This window comes from Aegilops tauschii, chromosome 3 (genome assembly GCF_002575655.3).
Source record: "Aegilops tauschii subsp. strangulata cultivar AL8/78 chromosome 3, Aet v6.0, whole genome shotgun sequence".
Lineage (NCBI taxonomy): Eukaryota > Viridiplantae > Streptophyta > Magnoliopsida > Poales > Poaceae > Aegilops > Aegilops tauschii.
The window spans coordinates 412,754,718-412,772,636 of record NC_053037.3 but is presented as its reverse complement, the minus strand read 5'-3'; the positions used below and the strand labels follow the sequence as shown (position 1 = coordinate 412,772,636).

General features: G+C 48.0%; 1 protein-coding gene across 1 annotated transcript; it reads right to left on the bottom strand.

Moving 5' to 3' along the window:
- Window positions 1-8,681: 8,681 nt before the first annotated feature.
- LOC109780507 (transcription factor PCF7) lies at window positions 8,682-10,561 on the bottom strand. The gene has a single exon (NM_001428193.1). The coding sequence runs from the start codon at window positions 9,566-9,568 to the stop codon at window positions 8,864-8,866; it is 705 nt and encodes a 234-aa protein (NP_001415122.1). The 5' UTR covers window positions 9,569-10,561; the 3' UTR covers window positions 8,682-8,863.
- Window positions 10,562-17,919: the final 7,358 nt, after the last annotated feature.

Sequence of the window (17,919 nt, the reverse complement as noted above, 5' to 3'; positions counted from 1 at the left end):
TCGATTTCTTCTTCTTCTTTTTACCAATGCTTATTTTTGGTTGTACAACACCCAGTTCACTCAAGCTCTTGATTTTCTTCACTGGACTGCCTGGAACAACAGCTTCATTTCGCACCACAACAGTTGCAGTATCATCGGACCCAATATCACCAGTTGGCAACAAAACTTCCAATATAGGCTCAGTTGGCACCACATCAGCTGGAATATCTTCAGTTGGCAACTCAACTTCCAACATAGGCTCAGCTTGCACAACATCAGCTGGAATATCTTCAGAGGTACCCATATCTTCAGTTGGCACCAGAACATCAAAATCTTTCTCATCTTGCAGCAGCACATCCAAGTCTTGCTCATTTTGCACCACACCATCCAAGTCTGGTTGAATGTGTATTGTTTCACCGAAACTTCTCTTTCTTCTACAACCATTGCCTCTTGCCTTTTTCTTTGGCCAGCACTCTTCAACAACAAGGGGCTCACCTGCACGCTTCCTCCTAAAAAGATAAAGCATGTCAACTGGCTAGTAATTGAAAATGCAAGAAAATAGTAAACAATGCAAACATATGCCCACATACTTTGGCCTTTCAGGAGTGTAACAACATTTGGGAGATCCAACTCGGTGCCCAAGTTCCTGGCACAACTTGCATCTATTTTTGTTACCTTTTGGGGACTTATTAGCTTTGCATCCTTCTTTCCCTTGCCCTTTTTACTACTCCCACCTTTCTCAAACCATGCCTTGAATCTACTCTCTTTAGGCCTGCCAGCCTTTCTTTTTGTTAGGGGAGGACACATGGAAAATTCAATTTCCACTTCAGGCCACTGAGACTGATCTGTAAGTGCTGGAATTGGAGTTGCATATGCAGCCTTGAATCTTGCTACTGAGTAATATTCGTGCAAATATGGGTGCATGTTTATCTTCGATCGAGAGGCCAAGAAAAGTATGGCATGATCACATGGTTTCCCAGTGTGCTGCCACTCCAAACAAGTGCAATCATGCATTTCAGTGTTAACAACATGCCTTCTACCAGTTTTGGTATCTCTAACTTCAGCACCCCACACAGAAGATTTTTCAACAGATAAATGTGTAAGATTTCTGCTCTATTGACCACCTATTGTACCACTGTAGGAAGCTTATCCCCTTGTAGACAATCACCAATCCTTCTTCTCAATTCCCAGAAGCGCATGATCATGATCCTGATTTGGTCAACCATGTTATGCACATGCAAATTTTTAAACTGCTTCACCTTGTTGTTAAAACTTGCTGCCAAGTTGTTGTTGATATGATCACACTTGATGGCAGTGTTAAATCTTAAAGTATACCATAATAGAGAATGGTAGGTCTTCACCCATGGACCAAACTCAGGGCATGCTGTCATTATCTTACCAAGATGATATGAATGTGTCTGTTTAGTGTAAAATCTTGCTGCTGGCCACATGCGCCCAAATTCTTCCCCTCTGAATTTTTTGATCAAATTCATCCACATATGGCCGAAGCACCCCCTTTGCTCACAATGGGGGAAAACATTCTTCACTGTGTTTTCTAGCCCTTTGCATGCATCTGTGTGGACTACCAAAGGTGACACTGGCCCTGTGCATCTTTTCAACTTCATCATGAACCATGTCCATGAGGCCTCTGTCTCTGACTGAAATAAGCCAATAGCAACAGGGAACATCCAGTTGTGTCCATAAAAAGCATTGCAAGCTGCCAGTTGACCATTCCACTTCCCAGTCAAAAATAATGAGTCTATGCTCAAATATGGACGACACCCTGCCTTGAAGCCATCAATGCAAGGCTTTAAAACCATTAAAAACTTAGAGAAAATGACTCTTCCATCCTCTGTTACCTCAGTATCTATCTCCACAACACTGCCAGGTGACCTCTTCTCCACCTCTGCTTTGAAATTATAAAGCATCCTAAAAGTATTTGCTCAGTCACCATATAATTGTTTCACTGCCCTTTGTTTTGCCTTCCATGCCATGTTATACTTCACCTTAATGGATTATTAATTTTCCAAGTCTACTTTAAGTTTCTTTGTAGTAGTGTTTGGTTTCTTGGCTAAAATAGGAGTGATCTTTTCTGCAATCCAAAGTTGTGATGTCATGGTTGACACTCTCTGTGAACTTGTAATACCATTATGTTGGTGTGGGATTTGATTCACCCTAATGGTACTTCCATCAGGTTGGCGTCTAGCAGATATGTACCACTTGCAAGGCTTGACACTTCCATCAAAACCTCTACATCTTGCATAAAACTTCTTTCTATCAGTCCACTTAGTCTTGGCATCAAACTCATGTTTGACTGCATAAGTCTTGAAACACATCCTAAACTCATCCATGTTTGGGAACAACTTCCCCACTGCAATAACAAGGTTTTCCTTGTCATACAAATTTACCAACTCATCATCATGTGCATCATCTACATCATCTGCAGCATCTTTCATCAGCTGTCCATCCACATCTTCAGTTCTATCTCTTTTAGCATCAATATCAGTAGGCATACTAGATTCACCATCCTTCCCCTCCTTATATTCATCAGCTACTGGAATGCCAAAAAAATTGGCCATCTCAGTGTCATCCATTGGTGCAATAACTAAATCAGTTGGGTCATTTAATTCTATTTAATTCCAATCAACAGAAACAACCCTTGCAACACCATCAGAGCCCTCTTCTGCATCACCCCCCTCGGGTAATACTATCACTTCACATGTGCACATGGGCATTATCTGCCTCTCTGAAGCCCAATCATCATCTACCATCTGTGAAGCTAACTTTGAGGGTACATATCCAACCTTAGAATCTGATTTCAGATCAACAAGCTCTGCATGGAACATAGTCTGTTTGGTTGTCCAGCCATCTTGTCGATCGATTTCATCAACCATCTCTTCACCATCCTCAATTCTCACATACTCTCGTTTCCAATTATCAAACCGTAACAATGCCACATCTTGCTCTGGACCCCAAAAAATGCTCTCCCCAAATTTTTCCACCACATTCTTCACGGCCTTCTCTTCCATGCTCTGTAATTCTTGTGGATCAATCTCTGCAAAATCAATCTCCCACTTCACAATTGTATCTCTCTCTATGTCCCGCATGCTGCCATCACCTAGCTTCGCCTTAAAAGGAAGGAATTCCACAGTGACTTCGAACGTCCGAGCATCATCCTCCCTGTTTGTCAATGGCAGGGCAGTGTGAGGTGAGCTAGCGGAAGCAGACGAGGCACAAATCACATAGCTTGGAAAGGATGCACATTAAGGGATTACCTAGTCGATGTTGTTGTCTCTGGCGGCTCCATCGGGCGCGCCCCCTCCCACCCACCCAAATCTGGATCAAATCGGCCAAAAACACCAAAAACAGAGGGAAACAGAGGCGATGCGGTGAGATCTAGCTCGACACGGAGGGGAACGGGACGGGTAGGGTTCCGGATTCACTCACCGCAGCCGCCATCGTCGCTGAGAATGAAAGCTCCTCCACGCTGCTATCACCGAGAACAAAAATCTCCGGCGCCGGCGCCGGCTCACCGCCGAGAACGAAGAGGAGGGGGGTGGGAGAGGTACACGTTCAGACAGGCACGGGGACACGTTTCACCTGATGCACTGCCAAGTGGGGCCCGTAACTAGATGCACTGCCAAGTGGGACCCACATGTCTTAAACATAACCTCACTCCCGTTGACGATCAGTTTAACTGCCCGACTGGGCCTTGGCTATTTGGGCTTCTGAAACGTAGTACTACAGCTATTTTCATCAACTATGTCGCACTCCTTCCATTGCACCTCAAAGATGTCGCACATGAGCTATTGACCCCACTATCTATGCTTCATTGACCCAGCGTCGCAATGTCTTAAGAGTGTTTGCCCTTGAATACCTCAAATACTGAGTATGCCATTATGAATGGCGGCACTTTTTATTATCAAGTACCGATAATTCTTTTAGGAAGCTACTCGAGCTTCATATATATGGACCCAAGAGAGGACAGGGAGAGAATACGTGGCGCTGCTGTTCAAGTAGTGTCAAGCATGAGCTGTACGTACTCGTAACAAGATGTCGGCTTGATGCGAATGTACGCTTTAGCAAGTGTACTACTAGTACTTTACGACTACATGTTATGAAGAGCACTAACCAAAGACGATAATCTAACATTATCATCTTAAGCCCAAACACACAGAAGGGCCAAACGAACACAGCCAGTATGTATGCATCTTTCTGAGTACTACTATAAATTTTATCAGTCTTTTTACAGTCTTACAGCAGCGTGTCTTCCTAGGAGCATTATACTAATAATTTTCCGGGCTCGTCTACAAGCTAGAGCCAGAAAGTACACCGATCTGTGAGCACTATATGGAAAAGAGCGTGGCCGTAGCTGGCAGCGTACTGGGGATCTGCTCCTATGGCAGTAGAAAGTGACCTATCCTCAGCATCTTCAAATGGGAAAGAGAGCCTGCAATCATTGTGTGCCATACTTTACCTATCATGCTCGGCGTCTGAGCAAGCTACCAATGTACGACAAGGTGAGAGAGACGATGTACAGATGACATATGCCATGCCAGGAGCACTGTAAAAAACACTATGGGCAGCTAGCAGCTTTCCCGTTCCACAACGTAACGGCTTGAAAAGAGGGATTTTATTTTCTTCTATGAATTTATGATCTTCAAATGGTATCTCGCATGAGCATGAGATGTTGTTCCAAGTTCGGTTGATAGCTACATAATTTGTCAGAGGGCGATGCCACATAAACCGGCAAATTAAAGTATCTTTATGCATTTGGATTTCACAACCATATATCAGAGGCGCCCACCACCTCTATGATGTGGCCAGACCCAGGCTGAAGGATGGCTACCTGGTAGCTGTTCGCTGCTACCATTGCTGGACCGGCGAAGCTGGCAGAAGAATCATCGCTGAAGCTGGTGCTTGAGGGGAGCTCGCTGAAGCTGGAGCTGTTCTGCGCTCTCCCCTCCCACCTTGATTTCCTTATGCTTTCTGCTGGCTGGTCCCTCCCCTGGGATGGTTTTCCGCTATGTGACTGGCCTTGTGTGAGCAAGCTGAACCTGGTTTACAATCTGTGACCGCGAGTTTGTTGCTGTATCCAGATACTTGGTTTCATTTTTAACAAAAATGGAAGCGGGGTCGAGGCCCTTTTCTTCTAAAAAAATATCAATGAAAAATTATACTTCCTCCGTTTCAAAATATAGGGTTTACTAATTGTTCAATAAATCAAAGTTCTCTTAACTTTGACCACGACTACGGATAAAATGTATTACGCTATATATGTTGGTTCATGAGATCAAGAGGTTAGAGGTTAAGTTTGCTGAACTAAAAAAAAAGAGGTTAAGTTTGCTCATTTTAGACGTGTCATGTGAGTCAGTTCTTAGCAAACTTTGGTAGGTTTGACGAGCACACCGTGGTGTGGCTCAGGGCAGGTCCAGATGACATGTTTGTGTTTCTTTTGTCGAGAGTACGCTTAAGCGTATCATAGCTTTATAAAAGACATAATGTCAATTACAAAAACACTAGCAGTCGCGACGAACAACTAGCGTAGCAACTAGCGTAGCGCACACGACACCCGGGTAAGATCAAAGACAACCACCATCGCAAAGCAAGGTACAACACAAAAACGCATATCCTAAGGTGAAACGTGCCTGTGTTTTGTATGCAAGACCTTGACATTGGTTGATGAATAAACAGTCCCCCCCCCCCCCCTCTAGTAGAAAACGAAGCTTTATCACTGGTTCGTAAGGGCCTTTAGTGCCGATTCTGCAATCGGCACTAAAGAGTGGAGACTAAAGCCCCCTCCCTTTAGTACCGGTTCGGCACGAACCGCCACTAAAGGCCCACCACGTGGCGTGAGCTCGCGCTATGGTATGGGGGACTTACCAACCGGTACTAAAGGTTTTTTTTTTTGAAATTTTTTTCTGAAAATTTTGGGAAAAAAATTTGAATTTTTTTATTTTCAATTTTCTGAATTATTTGATGATTTAGTATTTGATAATTTAGTCTCTAATAACCCCTCTTAACTACTCAAGTGTGGATCACTCATTCCAAATCGTCTAACTTCCCGGCCGGTCACCCATCCTCTCACTCCCCCAGCCTGAGCACGCTTAACTTCGGAGTTCTATTCCCTCTACTTTCCAAGTCTGCACTTGCTGTTTTTCTCACAAATGTAAGCTGACAATCCTATTAACCCTCAGCAGTTTAGCTTGAGCATTAGTCACACGTTTCACCGTCCGAGTTTGAAACTATTATTCTAAAAAACAGTAATTATTTAGTAACACTAATATTTTTTGAATAAGTTTGACCACAGTTTGACCATAGTTTGACCAGATTTGACCAAAATTCAAAAAAAGAAATAATTATTTAGTAACACTAATATTCTTGAATAATTATGTACGTAGTAACATTAATACTTCTTGAATAAGTAGTTTGACCATAGTTTGACCAGATTTAACCAAAAAAACTGAAATTTGAGCATATCTTTTTTTCCTTTTGGAATTTGAGGATTCTAAAAAATTGCAAACAGGCCATTGGCTGTCAAAATCGTATGCGGATTTTCGTGCTGAATTTTTTGATATATTATACGTTTTTTTCTGACATCGTATGCAAAAGTTATAGCCGTTGATCGTGGGGCCCCGGCCTGACGCCAGCCTGCCACCACCCCTTTAGTACCGGTTCGTGGCACGAACCGGTACTAAAGGTTCAACACGAACCGGCATTAATGCATAGCCGTTCGAACCGGCACTTATGGTACCATTAGTACCGGGCCAAAATCAAACCGGGACTAATGTGTCTCACATTAGGTCCTTTTTCTACTAGTGCCCTCCCAACACACACACACAAGTTAGAGAAAAATATTAGTATGTATAATATGAAATCATTATCATTAAATTCTTCATTAAATATTTATTTATTTAATATTATAGATGTTGATGTATTTGCTATAAACTTGGTCAAACATAGAAAATTTTGACCTTTTGAAAAACTAATACACCTATATTTTGAAATGGAGGGAGTAGTATATTCTTTTGAAAAACTAACAAAACCTCAACTTTTATACCCGAAGCCCGGTTCACAGGCCTGAAATGTCTAAAAACTAGTTTTTTCCTTTGAAAATGGGTAAAAAAGTATGTATTGCAAAATGATTTGATTAATTAAAATCCACTATTTATCTAATTTTTTGGGTTAAGCTAGAATGGGTTCAGTATTTTCATGCTGGGTTTTCCTAAGCCCAGTCCAAAACCTAGCCAGCCTTAATAAAATTGCATATATTATGCGTTCAAAACTACATGCATGCTTGATCATCGCATGTAGAACTACATGGTTATTATACCATTATTTCTTAGGACATCTGCTCATGGTTTCCAAATAGATGCATGCGAATAATGGACTCAATTTTGGTTTTATAATTTAAATATAAAACAACAGTAATACTTCCTCCGCCCCACAATATATAAGATGTTTAAACGTTTTATATATATTATGGGACGGAGGGAGTACTAGGGAAGGGGAGAGGAGGTGTGTACAAAATCATTCAAAAATTGTCGGTAAGATCATGTAACTCAAGCCGCGGCAGTTTCTGCTCTAAAAAAATCATGAGGTGGTCTGCCATAATACTCCTATTTCCCCCCAAAATTTTATGTCTATTTTTAACCGCAGATTATATGGTACACGGTAGCTTACCTCAACCGTTTAACAGCCACAAACTAAAAAGATATCTGAGCCTAAGTTTCACTTTCATGAATAGACTGACTATCATATCGTCTCCACGGAGACTGGAATAGTGAATTTTGACTTAAGCAAACTAACACCTATTTGAGTATGATATGATAGATTGATTATTGTGTGTCTTATCTGTTCTTGCGGGGAAATTAAGGACAAAATTATCAACTGTTCCATGAACTCGGAAACAAATTGAGAAATCAGAAGAGATGGATCCTCACACGCATGCAAAGTGCAGTTAATCAAAGTGCCTAGCCTAGGCTCGAAACAAGGACAAGGAGAAAGAAACACCGGCGAGCCAGTGCCAAACTAGCCGGATGTTGTTTTGTTACTGTCTCAGCCTCTTTTATGCAACTGTGAGAAGTACGGTAAACGTCGACATGCAGCATGCAGTTTCAGAAGATTCACAGTCCGGTGAGCAAAAAGATACCCCCCAAACAGTGGAAGGAAAAGAAGAGAAAGCGAAGAGGTAAAGATGCCACTCATTTCCAATAATAGAGGCATCGAGAGCAGATCTCCGCCCTTCCTCCTGCCTGCCCCCCTATCATTATCAGCAGCATGGACATAGCAGCAGCAACAAACAGCATTTCCATTACACTTGCCCCTCCTAACAGCTACAGTAGTGGATCGAATACTTTCTCAGTTCAGCCATATTTTAAGTTATTTAACTCTCCCTTTTGCTGGCCTCTGCATTGCCTAGATGTTACTGGAGGCTGCAGAGATTTAGGGGCCTTTATGGAATCATCAGGATTAGCTAGCTATAGGGACGACAACCTTTAAATTTGCTAAAAGTCTTTGAATATTCCTTAGCTTAGAGTATAGCCAGATAAGAAACATTAAAATATCCAAAGGGGGCAAACCGTCAAGATCATCAGATCATTTCATCTCATCATCGCCGTGTCTTGTCCATGCCGAGAATAAATCAAAGGGGAGAAAAACAGCAACAGGAGCAACTAATGCAACAGTAAAGCTGTCGAGGTCCAAGGGAACGTACTCTTAATTAATTAAGCCATAGTTGTACATGCATGAATGAATATAAAAGTCGTAACAGCTAATGACAAATCTGATGACATAAACCCTACATAAAATGACATACAACTGAGCACCGGATCAAATGAAGTGCGTTAACAGAAATCTCACACCTCATGCGCCGGCCGGTTCATCAGTCTCTTCGCATCACGTCGCTTCCTTCCTCCTCCTCCTCGCCCTGGAGCTGGAGCCGCTGTCCAGCCGGCGCGAGGAACCCCATAAACCCGCCGCCGCCGCCGCCGCCAACCAGATGGCTGAATCCGATCTGCCCAGACATTGCCGAAGGCTGGTGGATTCCGGCGAGAGGGTCTAGCCAAGCGCGGGCAGACGCGGCCCAGGCGGCACTGGACTGAAGGGTTTCCCCGTTGGACGAGAAGAGCTGGCCTTGGTCCAGCCCTTGCCGCGCCGGGATGCCTGCAAACATGTAGCTGTCGCCGTTGCCACCGGCGCCACGGCCCTCTCCCGCGTCGTTGTCAGAGGCATGCCACGACGATGGCATTCTCTGGCCGTGGTCCGGCCACCCTGGAACGCCTGCACCCGAGATGATACCGTGATGGTTGGGAGATACATGGCTAAACATGTTATGCTGGTTGGACTGGAGGGTAAGGCACAGCTCCTGGGGCTGGCTGCTGGTGGTGCGCGACAGGAGGTCTGGCGGGGAGCCCCGGTACTCGTCGTGGCCGCTGGCGGTGGCCGTGGACGAGGAAGGGAACAAGGACTTGACACTGTCGGAGACTTGGTCCGCGCCAAGTGAATGTTGAAGGAAGGAGTTGGTCATGGCAGTGCCGCCGGGGTTGCCGAACCCGTAGGACGACGTGGAGGTCACCTGCTCGGACATCTGCTCGGCGGCCTCGGGGTCCGCGGTGGGCGGCGCCTCCTCGGGCCGGTCGGGGAGCTCCTCGATGGCGGCCTTGGCGTTGCGGATGAGCCAGTCGACGGCCTTGCTGGGGCGGTCGTAGCCGAGGCGGTCCTGCACGTCGTAGAAGCGGATGGCGGTGTGCGCGGCGAGGCGGACGCGGCGGTCGCGCAGCCCACGCGCGGTGCACACCTTGCTGTGCCTGTCCTTGCGCCCCGCCGCGGACCGCACGATGCGCCCGCTCCCGAATGCCGTCGCCAGGGCGTCCGCCACCGGCGTGGATTCGCCGCTGCTGCCGCCATCGGCGCCTCCGCCCCCTGCCTGCTGCCTCCGGTGTTGGTGGAGGTAGCCGAACCCTTGCTGGTGGTAGATCTGGAGCTGCGCCTGCGCCTGCGCTCTCTCCTTCTCCTGGAGCAGGTAGTGCAGGGTGCTGGTGGTGGCGGCGGCGGTAGGGTTGCTCCAAGGGTCTAAGCCCTTGGACAACCGGTTCTTGTCCTCCTCCAGCTTGAGCTACCTCAATCTTACACCACTCCACACACCCCACCAACAACCAACCGGCCGGGAAGAAAGGGGTAGCCGGCCAGGCGAGATAGTTAATCGCAGGACGAAATACTAGCACACAAGGAAGGGCCTATGTACTACTATTCCTGCATGGGATTGCCATATCTCTTTCTTGTGCTGCGCCTAGCTCAGCTCGACACCGAGGGAGAACCCAAAGATTTTAATGGCCACGGCGGAACCACACAAGCTTAATAGCTGCTCGCTCGCTAGCTAGTCGGCCGGCCTACCTGCTGCCTCCCTTTTGTGAAAGTGACAAGCAAAAGAGGGCAGTGAGTGCAGTGTAGATCTTATCTTGGCAATCTAGCTCTTTGTGTGCTAGCTAAGCTCACACTCGGATCGATTCGATGGGAGGGAGGGGCGAAGGAAGATCTAGTGAGGGAGTGGGTAACCCTCCGTCCAAAAGGTGGATCATTATTATGCTTCTACTAGTATTTCTTACCCACATACTCTATATGTAAACCTTGAGAAGGACATGTGGTGCATGCACTCTTGCTTGAGTTTAGAGCATCTACCGCCGGACTTCCAAATCCGACCTCTTTAACGTCTGTGGACACGTTGGGACGTGTCCACAGACAATGACCGGTCACACTTCAAATATTTGATTTCTCAAATTAGAAACCTCAAATCCATACTATTACATGCAACATAAACCGATCTTTAAGCGAAGCTCTTCCGGTTCCGCTGTGCCCATGTCCGGCGACCGGCTGTGCTCTCCGGAGTGTTGGTCCGGTCGCCGACAAGGTAGAGTAGGGCATGAGACATGAGCCGGCTCACGGGACTCAAGGTGCCGACGTCTCCCATGCCATACTCTTCCTCGTTGGAGCCCGAAACCCGAATGGTGCTGATGGATGTCAGCTCGATGATGGAACCGTCCTGGGATGAGCCAGCGACATCCATCATGACGCGGTTGCGGCGCTTGGACTGGTGCACCATACGGGGCGCCGGAGAATGCGACTTCGCCTCGCCGATGTCCACTGCCACGAGGGATGTCGCCGCCTCCCGCGCCCGCTGCCTCGCACGGCCGGCACGCCGCGCCATGTTTGCGCCAACGGAGGGGTTGCGCGTCCACCACTGCGTTCGGACGCCCGACGGACTGCGCCATTTGGGCGGAGGCAATGGATTTTCAACGGAAGGAGTCCGAGCGCTGACTCGCACGGGCTTCCTCCTGGAGCGGCCGAGTGCAACCCGGACGGCCACGTCCTCCTCGGGGCCGCATGGGATGAGCTCGGGGTCGATGGATCTGGAGGTGAAGGACTTGGATCCACTACCCGCCATGCCGGAGATGGCCGGAGATCGCTGGGCGGGAGTTTGGATGGCGGAGAGGAGTGGAGGAGAGTGGAGTGAAGTGGCTAGGGTTTGGTCCGGCAAGCGGATGGGGGGAACATATGTGGGGTTTGATGGGCCAGCATGGGCCGCGTTCGACGTGGCAGACGCGCCCGGGTGCCTCCATATTAGCCCCATATTTGGGCTGAATATGAGAGGGTGCCGGTCAGCCCGGACGTTTGAGGCATGTTTGAGACGCCCGTCCGGATCGAATTTTCGTGGTCGGTCAGTGATCGGGTTGTCCGCCTAGACTGTAGATGCTCTTAGAGCATCTCCAACAGAGGCGCTAAAAGTAGCCCACGCTGGAAAAAACGTCAATTTAGCGCGCGGAGCATCTCCAACAGACGCTGCAAAAGCCAGCATGCTGTAAAATCCATCTAGCGCGCTGGGAATTTCTGCATCGCACGCGGGATTTTTGGTGCGCGGCGTACAACGCGCTGGACAATTTGAAGTGCGAAGACGAACTGCTCCGCTTCCTCTGCTCGTCCCACCTCGAGCTCGCTGCTGTAGGGGCTGCAGCGCGCCGCCGCCGGCCGCGGCCACTCCTATGCGTTCTCGTCTCTGCTCGTCCTAGCATGGGACGGAGCCGACGCTGCCCTTCTACTCGCCAGCTGCAGCTCGCCGCCTCGAGTTCGCTGGCCGGGAGCGCGTGCCGGCCGGGAGCCGCCGTTGCCCTTCTGCTAGCTTGCTCCAACGATTAAGGGAAGCTAGCTAGCTCGCATTTGCGATTCACAGCAAGCTAGCTCGCGTGCGGTGGCCGGCGGAAGATGATTTGCAAGGTCAGCAAGCTAGCTTGCTCCAACCATTGGGGACCCAATTGCGTTTTTGTTTTGATCAGATGGACTTATTTGTAAATGTTTAAGGACCTGTTTGTTGTAGATATATTTGTGACGCTTTATTTTTTAGTGTGTCTGCTGGACTGCTGCGCGCTGTCCTTTGCGCGCTATATTTTTATGCCTCTGCTGGACTGAATCGGCCACGGCGCGCTAAAATTACTAAAATGGCGCTGTAAAATTATTTTAGCGCGCCGTTTTTTTTGGCTTCTGTTGGAGATGCTCTTAGGAGGGCATCCATCCTCCATCCATGTTCCCTGTTTTATTATGACTGCGGGTAAAGTGTTGAGAGAGAGAGATAGAGAGAGTGAGTGAGTCTATGGAAGTATAGATTGGTAGGATGATGCAGGGCGAGGGCGAGAGGGGACGGCTGGCGCGGGCAGAGGCGCAGCGCAGGGCAGGCCAAGTCAGGGCGGAGGACAGAAACTCTGGTGGGATCACGTCCCTCTCCCTCTCCCTGCTTCAGTTTTGCCGGTTTTAATTCAATTCAATTGTATGGGACATTAGACTCTCCCCCTCACTCTTTGGCGAGTAAGACTGCATGCGCTGCTCCAGTGCCCAGTGGGGATGGCCCACGCACACATAGCATCATATACGCTGCTGGCTGATTGTGTACTGTTCCGTCATGTCTATTCCATTGCAAAGTTGTGCACAACTGTGACTGTGTCATGCTCATGCATGTACCCATATCTTTTTGTTTCTTCGTTAACTACGTACTCTCTATGTACACTGTAGCCTGTCCTATACGCGTCATAGTCCCGCAACAACATCTGATCCTAGCAAGAAAAATGAACGTTTTTCTGGTGAAAAGCACAAGCACAAAATTTGACCTGTCCAATAAGAGTAGTAATTAATAACCGGCTTGTAGGAGTATTGGTCTAGGTGTGTAGAGGCTTGTACTACCAAACCTAGGTGTGGTGTGGTGTGGTGAAACGGCCGACCGCGCCATCACAGAGGTACAGTGCATTTCCTCCCCCATTAACTACGCACCTGCGCAACGAGTAGCTAGGCTGAAATGCAACACGCGGGCTGCAGCTAGCTAGGTGCTAGATCCATCGACTCTTGCCCGCATGCACTCAATGCATACGCGCCAATTATTCGGGCCGGCCAGACAACTGGTTTCACTGGTCCGTCCTCTCGTGCCGGTTCACGTCCTGCCTCCTATACTCGGCTTTAGGTTTGCTAAACTAGGCTAATATCTCCTTGCCCGAAAGAAATATGTCCCATGAAGTTTCTGAATACAGGCATTCCCCCTCTTCATCTTGTCTCTCAGCGATCGCCGGGGCAAACTCTTGCACTGAGGACCGGCATGTTGCCGGACATCAATGCGAGTAGCTAAGCCAGGTCCACGAACCACACTGCCCCGTCGGTTTTTGTTTGCATGCTGAGAGAATGCTAAGAGCATGTTTAATAGTAGTAGAACCAACTGATAGGCTGTATCTAGTAACCATGTCATCTACAGCCAATACAAAAGCCAACTAATATAGTAATAGTTTTTTTGCGAATAATATAGTAATACTTAGTTATAGACATTTTCTGCTTTATCATTTATGGCTCATCTTTTTCTCTCATAAAGTTTCTTAAAGATTGTGTTGCAGCTGGCTACTAATCTATAACCATCTTCTCTTCTCTCATCTTCTTTCTTCTCCAACTCAACAAAAATATGTATATACTCCATCCGACCCAAATTAATTGAGCGCAGTTGTAATACAACTTTGTATAATACTCCCTTCGATCCAAAATAATTGACGCATCTGTAATACAACTTCGAATCAGAGGGATTTTTTTTTGCGAATAATCAGAGGGAGTATTATAATCCTTATAGCCTGCTTACATCACCATATTGTACTTATTACTCTAAGGGCATCTCCAAACAATGAAATGGGGCGGCAGTTTCTATCTATCCCTTCTCGGGACAGGGATTTGGTCTATGGGTGTATATACACCGTATATGCAAAACAATAGTAATTAAATAAATAAATAATGTTTTAAAAATAAACTTGGCCTTGCATTATACATGTAAAAGAAATCCACAAAGAAAAAGCCCTATTAACTTCATTAAAAAAATCAGTCAAAATAGTACGAATAGTGATCTATAATAGCAAGATTTTTTTTGCCCTGAAGTCAACGCTGATTTTTTATTCATGAAATTTTATATGCTAGTGCAAAAGAAAGTCAAGTTTATTCTAAAAAACTTCTAAACCTTTTTGAATTTTATTTTTAATTATTAATATTTTTTTCCATTTTCGGTGTATATACACCCAGGAACCAAAGGGTATTTCCCACCCTTCTCGCCTCTTAAATCTCCTCTCACTTATTATATATTTTTCTTTCCTATAGGAACCACACGTCATACTCTTTTTTGCATGTCCTTCTCTCCTTCTAATGTGGCAGAAGTAATGGGTGAAGGGGGGATCTTGTCTCTTCATGAAATTGTCCACGAGGTTAGCAGGCGTCTTTCTTAAGCTAGATTTCTAGAAGGCATATGGTCGTCTCGATTGGTCCTTCCTGTGCGTGGTGCTTGAGCGTAGGGGGTCTGATGGTTGTTGGTGCAATTGGATCATGCAGCTTGTTCGGACCAGGAGCACGCCAATAAACATTATGGGGAGCTCGACCCCTTCTTCCGGTCCTCGTGCGAGGTTAGGCAAGGGGATCCTATTTCCCTTCTCCTTTCCAACCTCGCGGTGGACGCCCTAGTGACCATCCTCGATAAGGCGAGGATGGCCGGCCATCTCACGGGGGTGGTAGGTCACCTTATCCCTGGGGGAGGAGTCACTCACCTGCACTATGCAGATGATATCATGATTGTGGTTGAGGGCTCTGTCCTGGACATCCTCAATATTAAATTCCTCCTCCTTTCCTTCGAAGCCAGGTCTGGGCTTAAGATAAATTCTGACAAAAGTGAGGTGATAGTCATGGGATATTCAGAGGCCGAGCAACAATAGATCGCGAACAACCTAAAGTGCAGGTTGGCCGTCTTCCCCATAGAATATTTGGGGATGCCGCTGCCAGACTCGAGTGTTCTTCTAAGCAAGTTTAACCCTCTTATGGGGAGGGTCGCCGCATGGGCCGAACCATGGTGTGGACGGTTTACTTCCAAGGGAAGTAAAATGGTCTTGATTTATTCTAATCTCTCTAGCCTCCCCATCTATATGATGGAGATGTATATTCTCCCCGAAGGAGTGCATAGTCTGTTAGAGAAAGACCTCTCTCGGTTCTTCTGGCAAGCGATCGATGAACGGTCATTAAAAGTACCACGTGGTAAAGTGGGCCAACATCTGCTTGCCCAAGGACCTAGGAGGGTTGGGAATCATGGCCTCCCGTCGTATGAACGTGTCCCTCATGCTTAGGTGGGTCTGGCGGATCATTCGGCGGGAGGAGGGCCTTTGGTTGTAACTTATTCAGGCAAAGTACCTTCAGGGCGTGTCGCTTCTTGCTTGTGCCGTACGGAGGGGTCCCAGTTTTGGAAGTCAATCCAGAAGATCAAGCTTGAGAATTGACTCACGTTTTCCATCTCTATTGGGAATGGCGACAGGGCCATGTTTTGGTTGGATCACTGGGTTGGTGGAGGCTCGTTGTGCACTGGATTCCCAACCTGTTTGCTATCTGCGTAGATCTGCTGCTACTGGTCTCCACGGCGGTTCAAAATGGGCAACGGAGCATCTTCTTCTGTCAGTCTTTTGGGCCAACGGAGGTGTTGGAGTGGGCCAATTTGCAGGCGGCCATCCATCAAGTGCTCATGGACTACCCAGACTTCCTGGAGTCTAATCCCTCGGGAAAGTTCTCCGTGGCATCAGCCTACCATGCCTTGTGCCGTAGGCGGATTATTTCTTGGGTAGCCCCGCATTGGAAGGCGCCTCTACCCTTGAAGATCAAAATCTTTGTGAGGAAATTGTTGAGGGACCGCCTCCCTTCGAGGATGGAGGTGCTTAAGCAGCATGGCCCGGGTAATGGGCTATGTCATCTATGTGGGGTTCCGGAAATAGAGACCCACATCCTCTTCTCTTGCACGGCGGCTCAAGCGCTTTGGAGCTTTTTCCAAGAGGCATTGGGGCCAGATTGGGAGGCTCATTGTCGCAGGAAACCACGGCCACCTATGGGACTAGGAGGCCCCTTGCTGGTTCGGCAGGGGGACGTTGCATTGCACAAAGAGCAGACGAGCATGGGACAGCAAGGCAGAGATCACACAGGCAGTTTTACCCAGGTTCGGGCTGCCGCGAGGCATAAAACCCTACTCCTGCTTTGGTGGATTGATGGTGGAAATGTGGTGGTGGAGCGTAGTACACTTGCCCGGCAAGGGTTGCGTCGGGGCGATGGTGGCTACACGCGTATGGGGGTGTGAGTTATCCAACCTTCTAACCCTTTCTACAGTTGCCATGAGCCTCCTTTTATAGATCAAGGGGTCACCACAATGGCAAAGTAGTCATTACACACTGATAAGATAGAAACAGTGCTATCATACCTAACTCTATGGGCTGACAGGGCGCATTAAATGCACCGCTCAATGTCACATCGTCGGTTGCCCGGCAAGGCTTGCCGGGCTATTTTGCCAGCTCCGCGCCTGCTTGCTTGACACATCGCAGGACGAGTGTCATCTGTGGGTTTTTCCTGTAGGGAGAGGCAGCCATGTGGCGAATGGCTGCCACTTAGTCACTCTGCGGCTTGACATCGCACTGATCGACAAAGTGGGTCATGGTGGAATGGTCGGTGAGGTGGTTTTGCCTCCGCGAGCCCTAGCAGGCCCTGCCGGGGCGCTTTGGTCGCCTGCTTCTAGGGGTGGCCTCGCCCCTTGCCGGGCTCGCCTGTCCGGCAAAGGAGGCCTTTTTCTTGATGATATCCTGCTTCTATGGCTTGATCTTTGGTCCTTCTGATCTGCACGTTGGTCCTTCGAATCTCTTGGTCCCTTGTGCTCTGACTTGGGCTGGTGCTTCAATCTTGTTCTCGTGCCTATGCATAGTCTGGGCAACAGACCCAGGGTTTGTTGCACCGACAGAAGCCCCCGGGCCTACCCCGGATGCGCTGCCGAGCGTCCTCGGGGTAGGGCCTAAGTAGTGCACAGGCGGGGTTGCTGAAGAGGCTGTTCTCTTGAGGTCTTCTTTGCTTCTTCATTAGCCTTGATTCCGGGCCAGTTTCCGATTTCTCCGCGCGTCGTGTAAAGCCAATAGTGGTGGGGCCGCTCTAGTAATGGCCCGTGAATGACTTTAACGCACGGGATAGAAACTGCCAATTCACTCTTCCCACCACGCCCTTATCCTTGGCCACGTATGGTGCATGCATCGCGTGGGGTAGGTAACGGAGGCACGTGGCGCGAGAGAGCATCAAGGCGAGGGTCGGGTCATCTTGAATCGGCGGAGGAGGACGGTGGTCGCTCGTTTGATGGAGCGGCTCCCCTCCTCGTCCTGCCTATAAAAGGAAGGGGCAGAGGAGGGCGGAGTCACTCATCCTCACATTCCTCCTCTTCTTTCTTCTGCTTCTACCAGTTATGTCGAAGAGAGGAGCCTGGGGCCAGCCCGGGCTCTTGGTTGGGGCTAATGTCACCACATGCTGGCGCTGATGCTCGAGGAGTGAGCCTGGTCCTTGGTGTGGTGAACCTCTCAGTTCCTTCGAGGCTCGGCC